At 42.8% G+C, this 23,725-nt stretch overlaps 1 protein-coding gene across 6 annotated transcripts in view; it reads left to right on the top strand.

The window, feature by feature from the left end:
- The window catches only part of KIF1B (kinesin family member 1B), a 124,614-nt gene that overhangs the window by 74,192 nt on the left and 26,697 nt on the right, over window positions 1-23,725 (top strand). For 4 of the 6 annotated variants that reach the window (XM_039842252.1, XM_039842254.1, XM_039842253.1 and 1 more), the window contains 10 exons: window positions 9,946-10,039; window positions 10,970-11,118; window positions 12,409-12,587; window positions 13,260-13,397; window positions 14,583-14,831; window positions 19,746-19,864; window positions 20,827-20,912; window positions 21,256-21,385; window positions 21,540-21,702; window positions 23,079-23,169. In XM_039842252.1, coding sequence (XP_039698186.1) covers window positions 9,946-10,039; window positions 10,970-11,118; window positions 12,409-12,587; window positions 13,260-13,397; window positions 14,583-14,831; window positions 19,746-19,864; window positions 20,827-20,912; window positions 21,256-21,385; window positions 21,540-21,702; window positions 23,079-23,169 — 1,398 coding nt within the window. The remainder of the gene's footprint in view (window positions 1-9,945; window positions 10,040-10,969; window positions 11,119-12,408; window positions 12,588-13,259; window positions 13,398-14,582; window positions 14,832-19,745; window positions 19,865-20,826; window positions 20,913-21,255; window positions 21,386-21,539; window positions 21,703-23,078; window positions 23,170-23,725) is intronic. The other 2 variants (XM_039842256.1, XM_039842258.1) reach the window with 1 other exon arrangement.

Here is a 23,725-nt window from a genome sequence, read left to right as displayed (position 1 = left end):
TGGTCTTTTCATCTCATTATGGGCAGATGCCTCCCTTTGCCACTAAACATCGAGAGAGAGTTTCTACTGGTGACCAGGTGACACCGTAGAATGAAAAATAATATTTTCATTTACAAATGTGGGTTGTGAGAAGCACTCTACCCAAACTGATATTCCAGAGAATTAGGTTCGTGTTCGTGCTTCGTCTGTTGATTCAGGCGCCTTCATCTTGGCCGAAATGTTTAGATATCAAAAGGAGCCCTTAATTTCAGATGCCAGAAAGAAATGAACCAAGGTTTGAAGGGACCACATACGTCCCTTCATGGATTTTAGACCATATGCTTGTCTTAGGAAATAACTTTGTGTGGATAAAATTACTTCGTTGAATTTTTTTTATTAAATAAGTAACTAGTGCCATGCGTTTATGAGCTATTGGTATAGCTGATATTGCTGTTCATTATTGCATTTGACAGTATCTCTCCCTGAACTCAAAAGCAACAAGACCAAAGAGAAATGGTCATCATTAAACCATTATATTATCAAAGTATTCCTAGCTATTATCATAGCAAAATGACAAAAAGTATTTTTCCTATTGAAATTATATGACGATCTGACAATAATGGAAATGTAGAGGAGTCCTAATTAATTGGTATAGTTTCACAAACCAAAATGGTATTCCTTGGAGAGTTAAAGACATTCTGCTTATCTAATAAGTCTAAACCAAAGGGCTTTTCCTTTATTTTTGCTTCTAGTCCTCTCTAGCGCTTGGAATTGCAACTTCTCCTTTCCACTGGAAATGCAATGAAATATCGTTTATGCCATGAAGTGACTTGAAGTGGCCTCTTGTGCTTTAGGTGCAGGTTGATGCTGAAAAAACAAAACAAAACAAAAACAGTTTATTGTTTATTTCACTGAAGTGACTTGAAGTGACCTTTTGTGCTTTAGGTGCAGGCTGATGCTGAAAAAAATCAAAACAAAACAGAGTTTGCCACACAGGTGTCTATATTAAAGGTTACTAGACAACAGGAAGTTACGTAGATTACCTCCGGTCAGCTGCTGTGCCCCTGTGCCTTACTGGTCCTTTGTAGACTTGCCTTAATGACTTGTACAAAAGACTCTGAGGAGGGGAAGCAGTGTGTCCCGGTGAACCTTGATGAAGACGCCTTCCAGGCACATTGCAAAGCAAGCATTTGCGCTCTACCGTTAGAGCCACATTCTGCATTGTGAGCATTTTCATAATTGTCCAGTTTATGTCACCTTCCCGAGACTGAAAAATCTACTCTAGATACTTAGGTTGTGAAATGTGCCAATTTCCTTCTATCATTACTGTAAAATCTTCTTATTAATGAACAATGGATTTCTCCCCAATTTCTTAAAAAAAAAGTGGTTAAAGATTGTCTTTGAGTGTGAGATCTACCTTAGCAGAAAGGGAGAGTTTGTAACGTTAAAAAAATAAAGTCCTCATTCAATAAAAGCTAAACCATCTTTTGAGAGTGTGATTTCTCTCTGATGTGGGAGGAGGGAAAAGTGAGACAATGATGCTAACAGACGTGATCTTGACTTTTATTTATTGCTTTTGCATCTGAAGGTGGTTGCAATCCAGATCTTTTTAAAAATTATTTCTACATGAACTCCATTAGTTAAGCTTTTGCTTTTGTCACCCTTTTCTATTTATTAAAATTCTATCTTCAATGAGATCTTTAACCCCTACTTTATGCTATGTTTTACTTAAATAAAAACTTTTCTACTCTAAGATGAATGAGGGCAGGTCGAATATCAGTTAATGGTTTCTTTGAGTTTACCTTAAACTGTGTTTTCAATTTTTTATTATATGATGGTGATTTGAAGTTTTAAAAAATGAAACGGTCTACTTCCCTTCACTTGGATGGGAACTAAATTTCTGAAATGCTCTGAGTAACTCCGTTTAGCTTTTCTCCTTTTCCTTTAAGCACTGCTTTTCTCCACCCAGAGTGTCGGTGGTGTGCTAGAGGTGGAACAGGACAAAGCAGAAGATTTTTCTGGAGTGAACATTTGGACGTGGCATTTTTTATATTGAAATACATCACGTAGTACAATGTAAAATCTACCTGAGGTCCCTCCCCCCACCATGAGTTTTTCATATGAAGTTGGCAACTCGAGGGAATGGTAGCGCCCGGGTCGACTTCCCCCGGGTCTGATGTTCTTCCCCTTCAGATGCTTTGTATCCTCTGCTGTCGGACAAACCGGCGGAGACGTTCCGGGCCTGACCAGCGCTTGGATGCCACCGTGCGATGCGCGCGGTGATAGTCTTGTGCACAGGGTGAAAATGGGGAGCGTGGGAAAAGTCTTTCAGAGCAGGAAGCCCTGAGCCAAGCACAGAGACCCGGAGTACAACTGGGAATTTCTCCGAGTGAAGACGGCGGGGGCAGGAGGAAGCCTGGCAGGGCCAGGCAGCCTCAGGTGGTCAGAGCCCCAGCCGTGTCGGGGCACGGTAAGGGGCGAGGGCAGCTGGGTGGATGAGGCCCAGATCCTGCCATGCTAAGGAGTCGGGATTTTAACCTGAATGTGGTGGGAAGCTACCGGATGATTTTACACAGGGAGATTGCAGTATTAGATTCACCTTTAGAAATGGCCCAAGGTCGGAGGACGGGTTCGGAGGAGACAAATTCAGAGTCCAGTGCTCCAGGTGCGAAGTTGCATTACGAATTCAATGAGGAACTGCTTTCTAAACAAAGGCAGGGAGAAAGGTGAGAAGGGATGACTCTGGTAGATTATTTGCAGGTGGAATCAGCAAATCAGTTTGCGGGTAGGATAAATCCTGTGTGCGTGACCCACACAGTGATGAAGGCTCTCATCTGAGTCACCCTTGGAAAGTAAAGTGGATGAGACCAAGGCTAAGGGATTGGGAGAAAGGGAGCCTTTCGGGTTTTAGGAATAGGTGGCGTGGGCCCCTGAGGGATAGCCGTGAGATGCTTCCTGCACAGTGCTTGCTTTGCCAGTGGAAAACTGAGGTGTTGACAAGAACTGGGGTGGGTGTTGACATCTCCCTTCCGGCTATTGCTTGCTAATCTGCCATTAAAAGAGGAAGAAAGTATTAGCAAAGGAGCCACGCCTCAAAGGTCAAAAACAGTCTAACCAGAAAACCCAGAACGGGGACACTGATTTTACATTAAAGCCGCCTCCTTCAGAGATGCCTTGTGTAATTGTGGCACCGTCATCTCTCACCTAGAGCACTGCAGTAGCCTCCTAACTTGTCTCTCTGCTTCTGTTCTTGACTCCTGTAATCCACTGTCCACATAGCAACCACCATCAACTTTTAAAAACAAATCAGATTATACGAGTGGCTTCCCGTTGCACTTTAAGATCTGAACTTTTTTGATTTGATCTTTCATTAAATTTATTGTGTTAACATTGGTTAATGACATTATATAATCTAAGGGTGTACAACTTTAGAATCTACCATCTGTATACCCTATTGTGTGCTCACTACCCAAAGCCTTGGCTTCTTTCATCACCACGTGTTTGATTCCCTTTCCCCTCTTCGTCCTCCCCTCTACTTCCCTTCCCCTCTGGTGACCACCAGTCTGTTGTCTGTATCTGTGTAAAGTCTGAACTTGTATCGTAGCCTACAAGGCTTTCCGTGCTTTGGCTTCTCGCCCGCCTCTCTGAACATTCTCACGCGCAAGCCCTTTGGACTTGCCCTGAACTGCCCAGTTTGTTCCCACCTCGGGGCCTTTGCACTTCCTTTCTCATTATGCTTCACTTCTCTAACAGATCTGCACTGTTTTCCTGCCCAGGCCGGCTCTCACTCTTGTAATGATGGTACCCTGTGGTTTTTGCTTGGTTCTTGCATGAGACCGTAAACTCACCGAGAGTAAGTACATCATGTCTTATTTGCGTCACCATTCATCCGCACACTTGACCCGGAAGAGTAGTTCTCAAACTGCATTGTGCATCGGAATTCCTTTGGGGGTTCGCCGGGCCCACCCCCAAAGTTTCTGCTCCAGGAGGTCTGGGATGGGGCCTTATCATTTGCATTTTTCTTAGGTTCTCAGGCGAGTGGATGCTGCTGGATCAGCAGCCACCTTTGAGAACTGTTGGTCTAGAACAGGAGGAGTTGGCAAGCTTTTTGTAAAGGGCTAGAGAGTAGAGAGTTCTGGCTTCGTGGGCCCCATAACCTCTGTCACAACTGTGCGACTCTGTTGTAGCAGAAAAGCAGCCACAAACAATATGCAAAGGAACAGACGTGGCTGGGTTCCTGGGAAACTAATTACAAAAGCAGGCAGTGGGCTGGATTTGGCTCTGGCCATAGTTTGCCGGCCCCTGATCTAGAAGATAGTCACTTTTGAGAACTATTAACTGGAAGAAGATCAGTACGTGACTGTGTGTCCAAGTGACAGATGCCTGGCATTGTGAACTTCACGGAGTTGCCGAGGAGACAGTCATCAGACAGTCACACTAATTTTTATGCAGTACGTTTGTGGCAGGTGACAGGAGGGAAGAACACCGGGTGCTCCAGAAGTTTCCTAGCGGGCGCCTCAGGGGGTGAAAGGTGGCCTCTCTGTGTTCTCAACTGCTTTTGTTTCATTGAGAAAAAGAAGCTTTCCTTCCCACTCTGGTTCGGCCCCTGTCCTGCATCCACACCCGTCGGTGCCCCTCCCTCCTCTGGGCGGATGAACTGCCCTTGCTCCTTGCGTCCCATCTTGTACCTCCTCAACGACTTGCTGAACATTTCCCCCTCTCTTTTACATCAGTTTCTCTCCTTGGTTATTGTTCCTGTCGGCATGCAAGCATGTCTTCATTTCACCAGCTTCCAAAGGGTCCCGTTTCCTGTAAGCTGTCACGCCATTTCTCTGTTCATTTGTACAGAAATTCTCCTTGAGATGAGATTTCTGTACTTAATTTCCCACCTTTCAGTATTTCTTTTTATTGTACCCTCTCTCCGTTCTTCCTGGAGCTCACTCTAGTCAGACTCTTGTCCCCACCTAACTGAAGCCACTCTTAGCAGGACCTGGAGACCTCCTCAGTGACAAATCTGCAGGTGTTTTCTCAGTCCTCATCTTACTAAATATGTCTGACATTTGACACAGTTGCCTGCTTTTTAGTTCTTGGGACACTGTGTTCTTTTGGTTTCTTATTTTCCTCTGGCCTCTCTGGCTGCTCCTTTTTGGTCTCTGTGGCCATAGACGTTGGCTGTTTCTGTATCTGTCCATTCTCCCAGGTGATCTTATGCATTTCTGTGGCCTTTCCCTCCATGCTCACACAGATGATGATGAAGATAATAACTCGTGTTGAGCATTTATTACACCAGTAAACCTTTTATGTGCATCAGCTCATCGAATCCGCTCTGTGAAGTAGGTATCGCCATTCCCAGCTTATGGCTTTCCCATCGCAGAGCTACCGAGGAGAGACCCAGGCCCAGTCTCAGGCGATCTGTCTGCAAACCACCACCCTGGCTTCTGTGTGGACTCAGATGTGCTCTCCAGCCTGGACCTCGGCCCTGACCTCTAGATGCAGACACACAACCGTGACCTGACATCCACACAGCTAACTGGCATCTCACACTTAAACCGTCTAAACCAGAGCGACTAGCTCAGACCAAAAATCCAAGAGTCATTTTCAGTTTCTCCTTTTTTTGTCACTCCCCCCATGATCAGGTCATCATAGGTCACATTTCCTCTGCCTGTAAAACATGGATCCCAGCTCCATTCCCTTTTCACCACCTTTGCTGCTGACACTCTGGACCAAGCCACCACCATCTTCCTCAGCACCGTTTGATGGCCTCGTGACTGCTGTCCTTGCTTCCAGGCTGTTCTCCACTGAGGGCAGTATTTTTAAAACATACTACTTCCCAGCTCCGAAGCACCCAAAGGCTGCTCTTAGAATAAAATCCATAGTCCTTACCGTAGCCCATAAGGCCATCCGTGACCCAGCTGCTGACTGACAGCTCAGCTGTGCCTCCGTCCTTCCTGCTCCTCCCACCCACCCACGCAGGTTTTCTTGTTCTCAGACACACCAGGCTGCTTTCCATCTCGGGACTGTCATACTTGCTGCCCTGCTTTGATTGGGCTAACCCCCCACTCCCAGCACACGAAGGTCTCAGCATGCTGGCTTCAGTCTCTGATTAAATGACCTCTCTACAGAGAGACCTTCCCTGCCCACCTAATCAGAAAGTCTCCTTCCATTAGCCCCTAATACCTACTACCTACCTTTGTTTTGCCTCATAGGACTCCTCTGTGCTGACATCATAGTGCGTACTGTGTCTGTTTATTGGTTCTTCCTCACCAATGAGACTTCTGTCTTACTGACCCACTGTATTCCTAGCATCTGGCACGTAGTAGGGGTGAAAAGTATTCGTCGAGTGACAAGTGGATGGATAGTGGTTAAGTGAGTGTGCTCTGGAGTCCAGTTAGTTGCCTGCGTCCAAATCTCATTTCCACTACTTGCTAACTCTGACCTTTGGAAAGTTATCCTTAATTTCTTTAAGTCTTTTTTTTCTTTGCCGTGAGGATCGATAACATCCTTCCCAGGGTTATTGAGGAGATTGAGATAATCCACGATAATCATTAGGAACAGTTCTGGGCGAACAGGGGTGGGCAGGTGAGAGAATGTTCGAAAGAAGGAACAGCCAGTGCAATGCCTTTATAAGTATTGGGCATATGTTAAACTAGCTAGGACTTTATAAACACAAAAGGCTACTGATAAATTATTAATTTTTAATGTGTCTTCCATTATTTTCCTAGTTTTCACCATGAAATCAGCAGAACAATGGGATCGGGATCTCTTTATCCATTTGTTATAGGAAATTCTGGTATTTAGAGTATTTTTGGTGACATACAAAATGTCCTTATTGGAAGCTTATATGCAGCCTGGTTTGGGGAAGAGGAGACCAATTCAAGAAATGGTGCTGATGTTTGGACAACCAGCTGCCGATAGAAATATTCCTTGATCCAAAAAAAAATACAGTTAAAGTTTTAGATGCATAGCATTATGGGAGATCTTTTGATGTCAGCTTTGCTCCACTAAAGCACAACCAGAGCCTTTTCTAAACTGTCAGAATCTAAAGATTTTGTCTTCACTGGTGCTTTCATCAGCTTATAAACCTGTTCTTGAAAGAATTCTCAAAATTAAGCCAGTCGCAAAAAGCCAGAACTGTGTGATTTCACGTATGTGAGTTACTTAGAATAGTTACGATCGTAGACAGAAAGTAGAATGGTGGTTGCAGGGTGGGAGGAGCAGGGGAGGGGGAGTTAGTGTTTAATGGGGACAGAGTTTCAGTTTTACAAGATGAGAGAGGTTTCAGAGGTGGGTGATAGTGATGGTTACGCACCATGAATGTATCTCAAACCACTGAACTATATACTTCCAAGTGGTTAAGATGGTACGTTATGTTATGTGCATTTACTACAATAAAAAATTGAGGGAAAATGAAAGACAAAAAAGTCCTCAAGATATTAACATTTTTTTTCATCTGATGATTTTTTCATCTGATTTCTCTTTTTGCTGAAAGAATCGTGTAATATAGAGAGTTTTTAGGGAGGAAAAAAAACTGCTCCCTTCCCAGCCTTTTATTTTTAAACATTTCACACCTCCCAAGAATCTGAAAAAAATACAATGAACTTTGGTATACCCACATTTATATATTTTTCCTGAATCATTTGAAAGTAAGTTGGGGACATCACAACAGTTTACCCTTAAATTTTCAAGAGCATAGGCCTCATTCTGATTTGTTGGATAGTTTGCTCAAGATTAGAGTGAGGTTAAGCATTTTCGGTAAGAATGCTCTAAAGGTAACATCGGGTATTTCTGTTGCATCCCACCGGTAGACGTAACATGTCAATTTGTCCTGTCTCGGTAATGACAAAGTTTAATTAATTTAGTTAATGTCATGTTTCCCAGTTCTTTCTTATTAATAGGTCTCTAGGGTGACACTTAGAATTGTGTGAATAGTCTGTTTTTCATCTGCCTTTCACTCAATTTTAGCATTTATTAATGATCCTTGCTTGATTCAGTTACTACAACTGGGATTGCAATATCGTCATTTTCTAATTGTCATTCCCTCTGTATTTATTAACTGGCTTTCTTTCTTTTTTTTTTTTTTTTTTTTGCTAAGAGGAGTTTTCCATTTTTCTCTCCCATCAGTATCACTATGGATTCATGGAGCCTTTATATACTAAGAATGTGCTGTGTTCTTTTCTGTTATTCTTACTGGGCAGTGGGAGTCTGTGTCCTTTTGAAATGTGGCCCTATTGGTCTTTGAGTACTTCCGTGCTTCCTAGAACAAGAATATTCCAGGCTTGTCTTGTACTTTCTTTCCTCCAAACCTGGAATCGGTCATTTTCCCAAGGAATGTTGGTTCCTTTTAGTGGGGAATGATATTTAGGAACCAAGATCTGGGTGCTAGGTATACTTAGAAAATAAACTTTTTAAAACATTGCCTGTCATTTTGATAGTGTGTTGATACCATTTAAGAGGACTTTCACACGTGTTTTGAAATGGTTTTTCATTCGGTCCTTCCTGCAATCCTATGCAGAAGACAGGTGAAACACTAAAATCTTCATTTTAAAGAAGACGAAATTGAGATGCAGAGAGAGTTTAACTTTCCCAGGATTACAAGACTAGTAAGAGCAGGTGCCAGGAGCAAAACCCAAGTCTTTTACCTGCTAGTTTAATGTTTTCGTTTTTCTTTATTATTATTATTTTTAACAACAGTACTGTTTAGTTAGGTAATAAAGCTGTGCTGCTGGCTCTTGGTCACTGCCAGCTCTTCCAAAGAAAGCTTCCTTTTGAGACTAAATGATAAATGACAGATGACCGGAGTCTTGAGAATATGTGCGTCCTTCTTAGCATTGTCATTGGGAGCTGCTTGTGTAATGAAGTTTGCTTGCGAGGCCGTCATTGGTCCTCTGTAATGCTCGGAGCATTTGATTTGTGACTCTCCTTGAAAACAGGACGTGGTCAGACCTCAACCCTCTGTCTCGGGACAGCCTCTGATAAGCTCACTCCCAGTATTTGAAAATGCTATGCTCATGCTACGATTTGGTATTATTATGTGAACGTCTCTCTTCTTAACCTTACTTGATTTAAAAAAAAAAAAAAAAATGCAAGTTTTTTTTCCACTAGCACTCCAAGGAACGTTTTTTAAAAGATGTTCTCTAATGCCCCGTAATCTCTCCCCATCATGAAATTTTAATCCCTCAGATATACTGTATATCTGTTTACATGCTGTGTGTACATTTGTGCTTTGTACATAAAAGAATACGTTTTTTGTTTTGGTTTTTTTAGTTCCTCGAGCCATTTTTTGCCCTCTTGGGGGTAATATCCTCATTGAGAACGCATGGAGTAGACGGAGAAATGAAAGATAAATCTGATTCGTGTTATAATAATACCTTTTGTATTATAATAGCGTATTTTAAAATAAAGTATCTTTCTTGAATAACTAAATGCAGCCCTAATAGCACTGTGATCTTTCAGTTGCCTGATGGCTAAACTCATCCCACATCTGCAGATAGTTCATCCATAGGGAGCTTCAGAATCTATAGTCCTAATTTTTTCCATCCGAACAGCTAGATAATTGGAACCGTGGCTGATATGGGTAAATTTCATCTTTCCCAGTATCGCTTTTTTCTGGAATTGCTTGATGCATGCATGTACTACTTAAATGTATTTTAACATTTAAGGGACACATGCATTTTTTCCCTCAGAATCCCCCCATTTTCTACCACAGCCCCAGTGACGAATTCTTGAATCCGAGGGAGTAGAGAGAGTGCAGTTAATTTATTTTTTAGCATTTACCCATTACACACTATTTTGCGTGTTTACTTTTTCCTAAGTATTTTTCTGTATGTCTCTCTGTCGTTTTTTTCCTGCCTCTGTCTTCTCTTTTTGTCGTCTTTCGCTTTCTCCGGTCTCCCTAATATTTCTTTTCCTTTCCTTCCTGCTTACCTCCTCTCCCTCCTACATGTTGTCTCCTTTCTTTCCCTTCAGGACTATGAGAGTAAGTTGCAGGCCTTGCAGAAGCAGGTGGAGACTCGGTCCCTTGCTGCAGAAACAACCGAAGAGGAAGAGGAGGAGGAAGAAGGTGAAATCTAGACACTGAAACTTTTCCTGAGTCTGTCTTTTGGATCCGTGTTGTCAGATGAGTCCTTTGTCTGTGATCAGAGCTGGATTTGACCATAGTTGACCCTACCATTTATTGACAATTTACGGTGCTAATTTACACATGATTTTTAAAAGTTACTCAGTGCCGAGAATCCAGGCTGTATTCTCGGAGGTGGGAGTGGGACCGTGTTCCTCAGAACACAAGATTTCAGAGCACATATAAATCTCGTGGACAATTTCCTGATACTGTCCAATATTACCGTGTATATAAAATTCATATATATTGCAAACAGCTTACTCTTTAAGATGTTCTGTTTGCTGGTTTACTGTTCACGTCAGAGATTTTCCAGTGAGGGCTTTGGAATATATTTTTCCAGAAGGTTTTAGCTGAATTAAGGCTTTGATGATTAATTACTGGCTTATGTACAGTATAAACGTTTACCACATTTCACTTCTCCACCCAACCTCTCAGTAATTTCAAGGCTCCAAATCACTTCGAGTGAATTCTTAATGTATGTACTACATTCTTTATTTTTAAATATCTAGGTGAAATCAGACCTTTTTTGCCCTGTACTAAAAATAAAAAGACATATTGGAATTGTACCACATGGGTTTTTCTCTACTATAAGCTACACATTAGTTGTATCTTTGAAAAAAGGAAGAGAAATCTGTTTTTTTTTTCAGTGTACTGTTTTAAACAGGATTTTAAAAAGTTTTCTGAAATGTGTATACTGCTTTCATAATATCAATAGAACTTAGTGAGCTTTGCCATCAATACAAAAACAAAAGCAGCTGAATGGAGAAAAACCAGAAAACACCTTAACTTGAGAAAAGGGGCGAGGAAGGGGAGGGACGTCGATTCTGCGCAGTTGGGCGGTCGCCATGAAATGCACTTCGCCTGCTCTTTCAGTTCCTTGGACACAGCACGAGTTCGAGCTGGCCCAGTGGGCCTTCCGGAAGTGGAAGTCTCACCAGTTCACTTCATTGAGGGACTTACTCTGGGGCAACGCCGTGTACCTGAAGGAGGCCAACGCCATCAGCGTGGAGTTGAAGAAGAAGGTACGGAGAGCGTGGGACCATGGGCTCCTGGGGGCAGAGCTGAGCCCGTTGGGGTTCATGATGCTCTTCCCAGATTAACCTTCACCTTGGGTGGGGCCAGCTGGGCTTTGCTGTGAAACAGGTTTATGTATGCCTTTAATATACGTACCTGGAACAAGTAAGTGCTAATTATACATTTATTAAATGAAATTCTTAAAATTACATGTTTTCTAGCTTATTTTATAAATAAGGAGATTGTATTTCTGACAAGAGCTAGAGAAACCTATTAGTAGAAATAGGCTTCTTTTGGGTTTCTGAAAATCTCAGTTTTCTTTTCATTTTTTTACCATCGTTTGTACCTTAAGTCCTCTGTGCTCTCTCCTCTTCTGGGGTCTGAGGGGCAGTTCCGTGTAGTGGACAAGCACATGGTTGGAACCAGCCAGCCAGGTTCCAGCCCCAGCTCTCCTAGTCGTGTTGACACTGGTAGCCCTGAGCCTCCATCCCCTCATCTGCAAAATGGGCTGACAGACAGCAGTGCCTGCCTCCGGGGATTTTGCCAGGGATGAAAAAGTGGATATTCTGTATGTCCCACTGTTTCACAGTCTCCCGGCTTCTGAGATTCCAGGGGAGGGGGCAATGTTGTGTAGTAGGTGAGAGCAGACGCCCGAGCTGGGGAAATTCATTATCTTCTCCTAGGGCTATATTCTAGTTCTGTAAATGAGGATAAGATGTCTTCTTTATTCATAAAGTTGACCACCCATCTCATTTTGTAACTATTTATCAGTTACTTCTCTCTTCAAGTAGACTAAATGAAAGCAGGCACTGTCTTTTTTTTCTTACAGCTAGGAATGAATGACATCGTGCATGTAAAGCACTTAGAATATAGTAAACACTTGCAAGGGTAGTAGTCGTAATTCTCCAAATTTAAAATCGAAAACTATGACATATTCCTCTCCCCTCCCCCCATCATTAGTGAGAAACTAGATAGAGATGCATTCTTGGGTCTTTCGTATAAGTTCTACAAAAGGCTTCATTCAATCAAAATATATTTATTGTAATTTTAGTTTGTGTAATAATACTGTGCCAGGCTAGAAAAACAAAATGTTTAAATAGCTTAATTTGTAATTAGGATTATTCTTTATGATTAGAGCACAAGTGGCCATTTTTCCCAGTTAATCACAAGCTGTTTGTTGAGCGTGTACGATATGTTTGACGTCCTTTCCGTTGAGCGCGATTATATGGCCTCACCTCTGAAGCTTACTCACTGCAAACAAAAAGGCCCTTTGTCGATGGTTTATTCTTCACATTTAGGTGCAGTTTCAGTTTGTTCTGCTGACTGACACGTTGTACTCGCCTTTACCTCCTGAATTACTTCCCACTGAGATGGAAAAAACTCACGACGACAGGCCTTTCCCTCGCACGGTGGTGGCGGTCGAAGTCCAGGATCTGAAGAATGGAGCAACTCATTATTGGTCTTTGGAGAAACTCAAGTATGAAAGCGCTATTCATAAATCCGGTTGTTTTATTAAGGAAATAATTAATTGCTCAGGTGCATCCCCCAAACTCTCCTCTCTGTGCTGTCACCATTACTTCCTATTCTGTGCTCCTGAATGCTGTCGCTGGCCAGCGATACTGTGATCTGTCTGTTTTCTTCTAAGCAAATGAATCCCACTCCGCAAACACCACTGTCATTTGTAGAAACAATTTAAATTTACCCTCCACAGACCCTCTCCCATTTTAAATATGCCGGTTTCATGATATCTGTTTATCTTTTGGTAATTATTCATCTCTTCTCTCCTGGATCTCAATATGACCAGTGATAAACAGGGAAGTTAGAATGTAGCTTACTTTTGCATTTAGCACGATGAGTTATTTTCTCTGTTTAAGTGTATCTGAGATGTCATACAACATTGACCTACACTTCTATGGCTCAGTAGAGGTTAGGGGCCATTCTTGTCTTGGTGGCTGATCTCTGGACTCAGACACTTTGGGTACTGTCGGTTTCTGTACTTTTGGCCTTCATTCTTTTTAATATCATTTCATGGAAGCAGTGTTTTTGTTTTTTTGTTTTTTTAAAAATCTCGAACGGAAGATACTTCCAAAGTGACGTTTTCATGTAAACTTGTGATGTTAACCCAGGACACTCTTTGTTTACTGTATAGGCAGAGGCTGGATTTGATGCGAGAGATGTACGACAGGGCGGGCGAGATGGCCTCGGGTGCCCCAGAGGAGAGTGAAGCTGCTATGACCGGCAGTGATCCATTTTATGATCGGTTCCATTGGTTCAAACTCGTAGGAAGGTATGCGATGATTTTATCGATGTCTTCTTTTTAATAAGGAATGATTCTAATTGTTTAAAACCTTAGCAGATTTTTACAGAAAGATATAAGAAAAAGAGTATAAAAAAGCCCCGTTTATAATCTCGCCCACTCATCCTCAGTCACTCCGTCATTTGGTACATTTCCCTTCTGTTTTATACAACACGCGCATTTGTGTTAAGTCTCATATTATCAAGGTAATTGACAGTCTTCCCTGCCTCTCAACTCATTCACAAAATGTCTTACAGTTGAACAAGATAGATGTAAAAGGAAAAGAAAACCTATGTCCGTATCCCGCATAGGTTTTTGTATGACTTAAGACTTACAGACTGCACCCTCTCTAGGATCCGAAATGTCCTCACTTTTTTTTAAAGCAGTTCATCTCATTTTAGTCTTTGCCGAGGGGGAATTAATTGCACGCCTTGGTGTAGTCCCCTTGAACCTCTCTTTTTGTATACGTTACTTTCAACATTTAATGAAAACAAACGGTGCTCGTATGGGTCCATGTTGAGTTAAGTTCTTAGAGGTTTAGAATTTAAAAAGCAGAGAAATGTAAGTTTTGAGCTGAATGATTTCAGAGTTCGAATTGTTTTTCAATTGCAATAACTATCCGACAGTTTTAAAGGAACTGGGTAAAAAGTAGGAGCTGACGTCATCGTGTTTCGTAGATGATGAAGTCTTTTCCAGGCCACTCTGATAGTGGAATGTCTTTAAAGAGATGAACGACCAAACATGTTTTATCCACGCAAGGCACATACTTGCTTTGCCGTAGACCATTTCCTCCATTTTGTTTTCTGCTCCCAGGTGACATGGGAGTTGGAATAAAAATTTAAACCTCGTAATTTCACCTAATGTTGAGTGGCTCTTTTGAGGCCCGGCTGCTGATCTTCTGTGCAAACTGGAGAATATAAACATTTTACAGACATCATTTACCTGGGATGGTCTACTCATGTAATTCCTTTGCTTTCCTTAGTCTGAAGAATCAGTCCTTGATCCCTCTCACCTGAACCAGAAGATTTATGCTCATTTTATCCTTTCGCTTTTCCACTTGCTTTGATTGTGTCGATTCCTCAGTGGGTTCTATGCTGTTGGCACCTGTAGCTTCCTGTTTAACCAACTGTTCCTCTCTCCTCGGCTGTGTCACTCGGCGTCTCACCTGGTGTCTAGCTCCCCCATTTTCCATGGCTGTGTGAATGAGCGCCTTGCCGACCGCACACCCTCCCCCACTTTTTCCACGGCCGATTCCGACATCACTGAGCTGGCTGACGAGCAGCAAGATGAGATGGAGGATTTTGATGATGAGGCATTCGTGGATGACACCGGCTCTGACGCGGGGATGGAGGAGGGATCAGATCTCTTCAGTGACGGGCATGACCCGTTTTACGACCGATCCCCATGGTTCATTTTAGTGGGAAGGTTGGTGAGGTTATTGTGAGAAAGGCAAAAAGGGACCAGCTCTTGCTCTAAAGAGGCTCCTTGTGCAATTTCGGATGATTACGCTCTCGCCAGTTCAATCCCTGGCATGCTGATCTGGCTGGAGAGAGCGCCCCCGGGCAGTGTTTGTGAGGCACTGCGCCTGCTTGGCCCAGCGTGCGGCAGAGTGTGATGACTCTACGTGGAGGACCCCTTGTCTTAAATTGCCCAGTAATATAATACTCTTCTGAAAGAGGGAACCCCAGAAGAGAAAGTGATTAAAGCCAAAAATCGAAGGTCGCAGAGTGGGAGATTGTTACTGGGGTGTAACATTTCCTTTTCGTAAGAATGTGGGTGCGGAGCTTAGGGGTTAAACCCGAGAAAGTGAGCAAGCCAGGTTAGGCTAAGGGCTTTGTGACACCGGCAGGAATCAGGGAGACAAAGTGGAATCAGGAGAAGTGTTAGCTTTATTCTTTGCTAAAGAAGTGTTGTTCTTTATTCTTTAGTCTGTGAATCCAAAAAAAGAATCGGGAACTCAAAGTTTCCTTTTTGTCCAAAATGGATGCCTTTCTTTGGCCACGTTCACTGAGCCTCTCTGTAGATCTTTAGCTTCTGCTAAAATTTTACCTATAGGCTTTACAACGATGAGTCTCATAAAAATATTTTTGACAGCGTCAGTAATGGGTATTTGTTCAACGTGACTTGGAACTGCTTTGTGTTTAGCTCATCAAACCGAGGACTTGTCTCTGGCCCCGTCTGTCAGTGACACAGGCCTCTCATGCACAAGTCCCTAATACTGGCATCTTTGTCCATGTCCAGTCTTCACGCTGCAGTAATTATAATGACAAATTCACCAGTGCAGCACTCACTGGATTAACCAAAAGTATCTCCAAATTTTAAGGTATCAAATTTAACTTTAATAGTTTATTAGAATCACATATTATTGAACCCTTTAAAAATAAGGGAATTAGTGCTAAATGGATAAGCACCAGTTGTCTAAAAATTAAAGTGCAACAAGTCTTCTTCCCCAGTGGAAACATAAGGTTCCAAAACTTAGCTCATAGTGTGGTCGGTTACCTGTGACAGCTAAGTAACGGAGAAGGTGATCACGGTTACGGAAAGGGGGAAAATTAAAGCTTTATGATAGAAATGAAAGCCTCAGTTACGACTCTGGGTTATAATATTAGACAGTCTCTGGGTTCTACAGTGGCGAAGAGACATTTATTCAGTTTTTCCGTGGATAATCATAAAGGAGTTAGTTATATGTCCATGAATATTGTTTCCTGGGGTATTGCCGGGAATAGATGCCGAAAATTTCAGAGAAGCTGATTCACATTACAATTGAGGAAGGTATTTCTGTGTACCGATAATGGGACTGTGATGCTTACTCTGTTTTATGGCCGTATGTGTCCTTCAGCACATTTCCATTCTGTTCTGAGAGAGTCAGAAGTTAGAACCAAGTTTCTGCCCATAAACTGCTTGGTCCTGGTGCCAGTCGCGCAGCTTCTAACACTGCTCACTTAAGCTCTGCACCCTCGCACAGTGAGGCATAGGTAGCGTCTCCTTATGTGGCACCGTGGGAAGAACATTGATTTAAGTACCAGGAGGAGCCTGTGTCCTAACTTAGGACAGGCGACTTAAACTGCTGCCTGTTAGGTTCTCAAATATAAAACGAAGCGTTAGGTGGGGGGAAAAGAGCCTTAGAGATCTTTTGTTTCACATTCTGTCGTCCACACTGGCAGAATGCATATCCTGGTTAAGAGTTCTACACAGAAGCATTCGTATTTTGGGTCAGAATCCCACTTAATGTGGAAACTTACTGGCTTAAGACATTATTTTCTTCCTTCTTTTATTCATTTTAATCATAACAGATTTAAGTGTAGATGTAAAGCCATCAAACTCTACTTGGATTTTCAACTAAAATGTTTCTGGAGCTTTGGCTTTGCATTCGTTTGGGTTCCCAGGTTCTAAAACTAACTTTGCCATTTCAAGTACGATGTTAGAGGAGGAGGTGAAATCATGGCAATCAGCAAAGGATAGCTCTTTATTTTCACTCTTGACTACATTTCTCATCTAGAGACGGAATTAACGTCACCTAGTTAAGTGGCCGTCCTTGTACATGCGAGAGGAGTAGCTTCTTTCCTGTTCTCGTGACTCACAGAATTGGGTTTCCTCGGTGGGCGTGCAGTTGCAAATACAATTCACTTGTAAAAATGTTCAGTATCTTGTGAAATTCTGCTCGCAAGTTTTGTTCCTTAGCTGCCGCCAGTGAATTTTTATGTGAAAAAAGAGCTTGTCCCTTTAGCTGTTCTCTTATGGCATGCTGGGGTGTTATAAACCATCATAATTTGGGATGAAATGTAAAATATTTAAGCTACTCTTCTGGGTCAAAAGGGGCAAAAGATGGTAATTCTGTGACCTTAAGTACCTGAACTGATATTCGTTCTGTAACTAGAACCCTAATTGTGCTGATTTTTCTTACCTTTATGTTGACAAAATTTGTTTCCCATTTTGATGTAACTTCACAGAACTTTCTGCTAATGTATCCCTTACATCTTCTCTTTCATCTCTGTTCTCCTTCAGTCTGCTAGGTCAAGGTATAAGGACTCTCAAGAACGCAGTGTAATTGTTACAATTCCAGTTAAAAAACTTCAGCGGAGATTTTTTTATACAGCATCGATGCCTCTGCCACTGGCATAGAATTATAGAAGTCTCTTTTCTAAAAAGGAAAATCGATAAGAATACTTACGTTTTTTCACATTCGGATTAGTCATTGCCATGGGCAGAATAGAGATTCTTGTCTCTAATGTGTGCTCACTCAAACAGCACTTTATTGTAGTGTGTGTGTGTGTGTGTGTGTGTGTGTGTGTGTGTGTGTAACATAAGATGCTTTGCCTTCGAGTGGTAAGCTTTTTTAAGATTAAAAACAGGAGTTCCTATTTTTCAATAGCTATTTTTAAGTTTAAAAGGTAACTACACAAGTTAAGTATAGTTAAGAATCTAAACATGTTCCATATAGTTAATATCCATCATGAGTACGGCTTTGAAAAATCACCTAGTATAAAGTTGGATGGCTTTGCTTCTCCATCTCTGGTGTAACCCATTTTTCTGGAAAATTAAGTGTATTTGAAGATAGAGGACAAATCATTTTCCCGTTTAATTGCTCACCAGTGGCCAGCTAGACCATACGTGGTTCCTGCCCTCGTGGGTTGACAGTCTGGTGAGCGAAACAGACAAATAATCACATAAGTATATGTAAATCACAGCCGCGCTGGTGTTGCGTGTGTTCCTGAGATCGTGTGATATCGGGGACCTGTCATGAAGAGAGCAGTGTTTGGAGTAAGGCTTGCAGACGTGCAGGCAGAGGCTCCGGGCGGGCGGTAGAGCTCAGAGAAGACTCCAGGCAGGGGACAAGCATGTGCGATGGCGCTTTAATGGGGAGGCACTGAGGCGGGCAGGGGTGGCCGGAATGCCATTCAGACGTAAGGGTGGTCTCGCATGTGTGCTGACTTTGGGAGCGACATTATCCATTGGATACTTTATGCCAAATTCTTAGTCTTTAAACTCTGTCACAGTGGTTGATGTTCGAGAGTCTTGTTTGTAATTTTTGTAGAAGACTTCATTTTTTTAATTTTTATACGCCAAAGCTTTAACCCTCTGTTCTTAGCATTGCCCTCCCCCGCCTTTGGAGCAGACTGAAAGGGAAGTAGATCTCATCTGACCTTATTTAATGTTCACTTGCAGTTATTTTTGTTATATTTTTCATTCATATTTCATTTATGCTCTTAAAGTTTTAACATTTGTTTTTCTGTGGTGTATTTTGTCTGTTTTCAGAATTGTTTTCATTACTTTGATTTGAAATCCCAAGAATCTACTCATCTTCCTTTTCCCTTTGTTTTAAAATTGACTTCAGAGCAGGCAAAGAAGCAGACAGGCCTATGTGTCGTGTTTAGTTCTGTTTGATTTCTTGATGCAAATGTTTACTCTGTGTTGTCTTGTGTTGGGAGATCAGCATGTACCAGGTGGGAAGGCAGGAGTAACAGCAGGGGCCAGAGCCTGTTTCCCTCCCATCCTCTAACAAGAACGATAATGGCAATGAACTTTGTTAAGCTTGGTGATCACCAGCTACAAAATAACGAAAGAAAAAAAGTGCAAACATGATAGGACTTTGCAAGTTCATTTGGAATAGAGAATATTAGGTCTGTAATTTACCTTTTACATGGACGTTTCTGAATTAGGTTTTGGACCCTAGGAGCAAAAGCAGCCCGTTAGGGGTTGGCTGTCTTCTTCTCCTTGGCATTTTTTGATGCCCATCTGGAGTCACCTATAAGCTCACTAGTCCGAAACTTCTAGCTATGTAGCCCCTCTGCCCATATTTGTGAGTCACTCCGCCTAAAGGTAATAGTCATTTCGTAGAGTAAAAGTAAAGACCCATAAAGCTGTGACTTGAAATCTATTTTACAATTATTAACTGTATTTCAGTCGCATTCCTCTGCCTTTTCTGTCTCCTGATTTCTGTTTTATCCGTTGGGGACAAAAACCAAACCTCTTTATAATCCCTTACATTAAAAGGTTAAGCTCTTTGCTAGGCTCCCTTCTCCCCACCCTTAACTGTATTCATAGAGCCATATCTTGAAAGTCAGCCTTCACTTGTCACTCCCTACCCACAGTAGTAATTGTTATAGGGAATAATTTGGTGTAAGCTGGTCTCTGTCAGCCGTGTTCCCAAACATTTGCATTCATTTCTATTTTATCTGTGCATAAAACACAACTGGAGGTAGTCTGAGAGTACAGAACAGAGAGGTGCACCTTAAGACAGAGCCTAGAAGCCAGTTCATGGTTTCGTGAAGATGTTCTGGCAGCCACCTGTCTGTCTGTGCGGTGCTCACGTGTCTGTGTCCCGGGTTTCGTCTCTAGGGCATTCGTTTACCTGAGCAATCTGCTGTATCCCGTGCCCCTGATCCACAGAGTGGCCATCGTCAGCGAGAAGGGCGAAGTGCGGGGCTTTCTGCGTGTGGCTGTGCAGGCCATTGCAGGTAGGTGACCCCCTTCTCAAATGAGAGCTGTGGATTCTCTGCCTGGAGACAGAGCAGGCCGGTTCCGTGTGGGCCACGCAGCAAGTAACAGCATAGACGGCGGCGCCTTGTCTGTCTCGGAGAAGGCCTTTGTTGTTTCCTCGCTAACAATTGTTCCCAGATATCAGAAGTAGGTTCTATTTAGTCTGGGCTACCGCTGTTTTAGAATAATGGAGTAAAAGGAATTCCAAAGAACAAACCTTGGATAACTTTATAAAAGTCATTTGCATTTTAAATAATATATCTTAACTGCTTCAGAAGTAACAAAGGATTTTCAGGACTTTTTCTTGCCTAATTTTCTCTCAGCGCACTTGTTCTAAACAGTCTGTCCTTCAGCTGCTATTTGGGGATGCATGGATCGAGAGGCTGACGCTCCTCCGTGATCCAGCCTACATTCTGAGGAAAGAATGGCCATTCCTAAATTTTTCTGTTTTAATTTCCAAACACTGTGCTGTGTTCAGTAACCTTTCAGCTTTTCTTCATGGATGTCTGTGACATAGTCACCAATGTCAAGTTTATGGGAATCTCCACAAGTACAGTCTAATATTTTCAAATATGTATTGAGTATTATTAAATATAATCTCACCAAGTGAAGGGATCAGTATTTTCAGATATGACATTTGAAAAATATCACGAACATAACTGCTTCTTTACTGATTGGTCTCACGCGAGCTGAGGAGGTCAGTAAGTTTATCTGAGTAGAGTGGGAAGCGGCCCACATGACTTTACTGCTTGGGTCTCATTCTTTATTAATGCACAAGGGCTCGTCCTTCAGTGTCGCCTCTTGTGGTAAAGTTCTGGGAACCCAAAGGCTCCACCACTGTGCTGTTTATTTTATAATCCAGTGGGAGTCATTCCCTCCCTGCCCTGTGTGTAGTCGTGTTCGATCCTTGCTTATTTACTTGTTTGTTCTTTCCATTTAGCGGATGAAGAAGCTCCTGATTATGGCTCTGGAATCCGCCAGTCAGGAACAGCTAAAATATCTTTTGATAACGAGTACTTTAATCAGGTGAGAAACCTTCCAGGAAGAGGAAAGCCTTCTAGCAGGAGACAGAAGTAGACAGGGTTTGAGTAGGGTGTCCAGCACTGGAGACCAGCTCTTAACCTAGAACGACAAAGTGGAGGCCACCACAGCGTGCTTAGTAGAACGTGGGACACGTCCGACAGTTACAACAGCAGAGGGAAAGGCCCAGCATTTATGTTTCATCATATTGCCTTTTCTCAGGCTGCTCTTAATCCACAAACTTTTCCAGTCACTGTTATTTGTTAGGCAAGTAAACAAAAGAAGGAGTCTGGGGGACACTACATTGTTATTCCCCTTTGTCATCCACCTCCCCCTGCCTTGTTTGCAGAGCGACTTTTCTTCAGTTGCAATGACTCGTTCTGGTCTGTCCTTGGAAGAGCTGAGGATTGTGGAAGGACAGGGTCAGAGTACAGAGGTCATCACTCCGCCAGAAGAAATCAACCGGATGAATGACCTGGGTGCGTAGACGGAGTTTACTATGACTGGGGACATTTTCAGAGGTCAAGGGAGATAGTCACTTTCATCCACCAGGAATGGAGAGAACGCCCTGCTCTCTTTGAAGGGTGGTCAGTGCACTGTTTGAATCATGTGCGTTCATTTGACTCCCTCTAGATTTGAAGTCCGGCACCCTGCTGGACGGGAAGATGGTAATGGAAGGCTTTTCCGAAGAGATCGGCCACCACCTGAAACTGGGCAGCGCCTTCACGTTCCGTGTCACGGTGTTGCAGGCCAGCGGAATCCTCCCAGAGTATGCGGACATCTTCTGTCAGTTCAAGTAAGCTGCCCCGTGCCTCTGCCGCCCCAGCCCCTCACCCAGGTGGCGTCCTTCGTGCTCCGCAGAGTGCTTGACACTTGCGAGAGACTCACACTCTTGAGAGAGAAACGACTAAATAAAATACTTTCTTTACTCAAGATGGGAGTAAGAACCGGAAATCTACAGTGGAATGCAACGGAGTTCATTGTGGGGAGGACTGGCCGCACATCCTGCTCGACGGTTCCGTTATAGACCGTCTCCCTCTGTAGAGCAGTGTGACTGCTCTCATGTGTCACCAGTGCGGAACTCCAGGGTTTGGGCACCCGCTCCAAGCAGAGCATGGAGGAATGTAGATCAGAGATGAACTGGTGCCCTGGGAGCCTCTGGTGGGTACAAGGTATAGTCTGGAGAAGAATGAGAAGAAAATAGGAAAAGGTACACATAGTATGGAATGCTGCAGAGCCAGCAGTAGGTGACATCAGTGATTTGGAATGCCTGACCATAGGACACAGGACAGTAGTCAGTCTTTTGGAAGGCGAAGAGTTCGTGATCCGGGTCTCTGCCCGCCGTTCAGTGTCTTCTCCCTCAGTTTTTCCCTGCAGAGGTGCGGGCCGTCCTTACGGGTGTGTCTGTCTGGCAGTAAATCTTCGTATTGAGAATGCTTTAATTCTGGACTTTTTTTTCAGACTAATAATAGGGAGGGAGAGAGAACAATAAAATCTCACTATTTGTGAGAACAAATAAATACAGCCCACTGATTTGAAGAAATATTTTAGGAGTGTCTTCTATATTGCAAGCCCTGTGGGAAACAGCCACTGTCTTTTGGGGAGACGGGCACATCAATACATTAATTACAGTGAAATCACTGCTCTTGAAGAAAAAGCGGTTCCTAGTACTGTGGGGACACAGAACTGTTTGAGTGAGTCAGAACAGACTTTTTGCAAGAGGCAACAATTGAACCTTCTCATAGCTGGTCTTAGAGAGACTCCTAGTCAGGTATAGACTTTAGTATGACCTTGCAGAAGTTTGAATCTACCAGATATTTTCTACACGAAATGATGTCATAGTATTTATTCTCAGTGGAAAACTGTAAACAGTTAACTGAATTCACTCTTCACGTTGTCTAAGGCATCCTTGCATATATAGCATATACATCCACATAGCTAAGTGATGAGGGACAGTTAATTTTTCAGTCATTTTTGAAATAAAATCTAAAATGCTGCCTGAGTTATTGATACAGAAGCTGTTTTGACAAGGAAGTGTAAATCGCTTGGCTCGGTTAGACACCGCTTAAGTGGGTAGGGTGCTTCTTTCCGTGGGATCCAAGTGGAGCTGTTACAGCAGATCATGGTGAAACCATCGAATGCGAAGCTCACATGTCTTATATTTTCATTAAGCTTTTTGCATCGCCATGATGAAGCATTCTCCACCGAACCCCTCAAAAACAACGGCAGAGGAAGTCCCCTGGGCTTCTACCACGTGCAGAATGTAAGTGACGTGGACATTCTTGCCAAATATATTTTGGGTTTGTGGTACCTTGAAGTGGCTGGTGTGAGAGCATCGTCCAGGGTAGGCTGCCTTTGGCTTTCTCAGTAGAGGAGGGATGACAATCTGAGCTGTTGTGCTGGGAGTGGGGTGGGGAGGGGAAGCTCTGTGGGGAGAGTAGACAATGGAGAGAGTGGCCGGAGCAGTGAGCTCATCCTCAGGGACAGAGCAGCTGGCCTTCTTCTCTGAATCACAATGGGCCCGTGAATAGTGTCAGATTAATCTGCCCATAAAATCTTCTGTCAGTTTGAACATGGTTGTTTTTAGTGTTTTCTTCTTAGAAATACAAGCATTTTAGTGTGTTTTATTAAAGTTAATGTATTTACTGTCCTTGAAACCATGAGGTACTCACATTGTTCAGTTGCAAATAAGATGGAAACTATTAAATACCTATGATTCAGATTCTGTTTTCCTTCCAGCTGATACTGTGATTAATCCATTAATGCCTCTCACAGCTGTTTGATATGTTGAGTAAGAAAACAGACCTTCCAGCTCTTCT

The sequence above is a fragment of the Pteropus medius genome, unplaced genomic scaffold, assembly GCF_902729225.1.
Source record: "Pteropus medius unplaced genomic scaffold, Ma_sr-lr_union100, whole genome shotgun sequence".
Classification (NCBI taxonomy): Eukaryota; Metazoa; Chordata; class Mammalia; order Chiroptera; family Pteropodidae; genus Pteropus; species Pteropus medius.
This window is presented reverse-complemented; position numbering and strand designations above follow the sequence as displayed.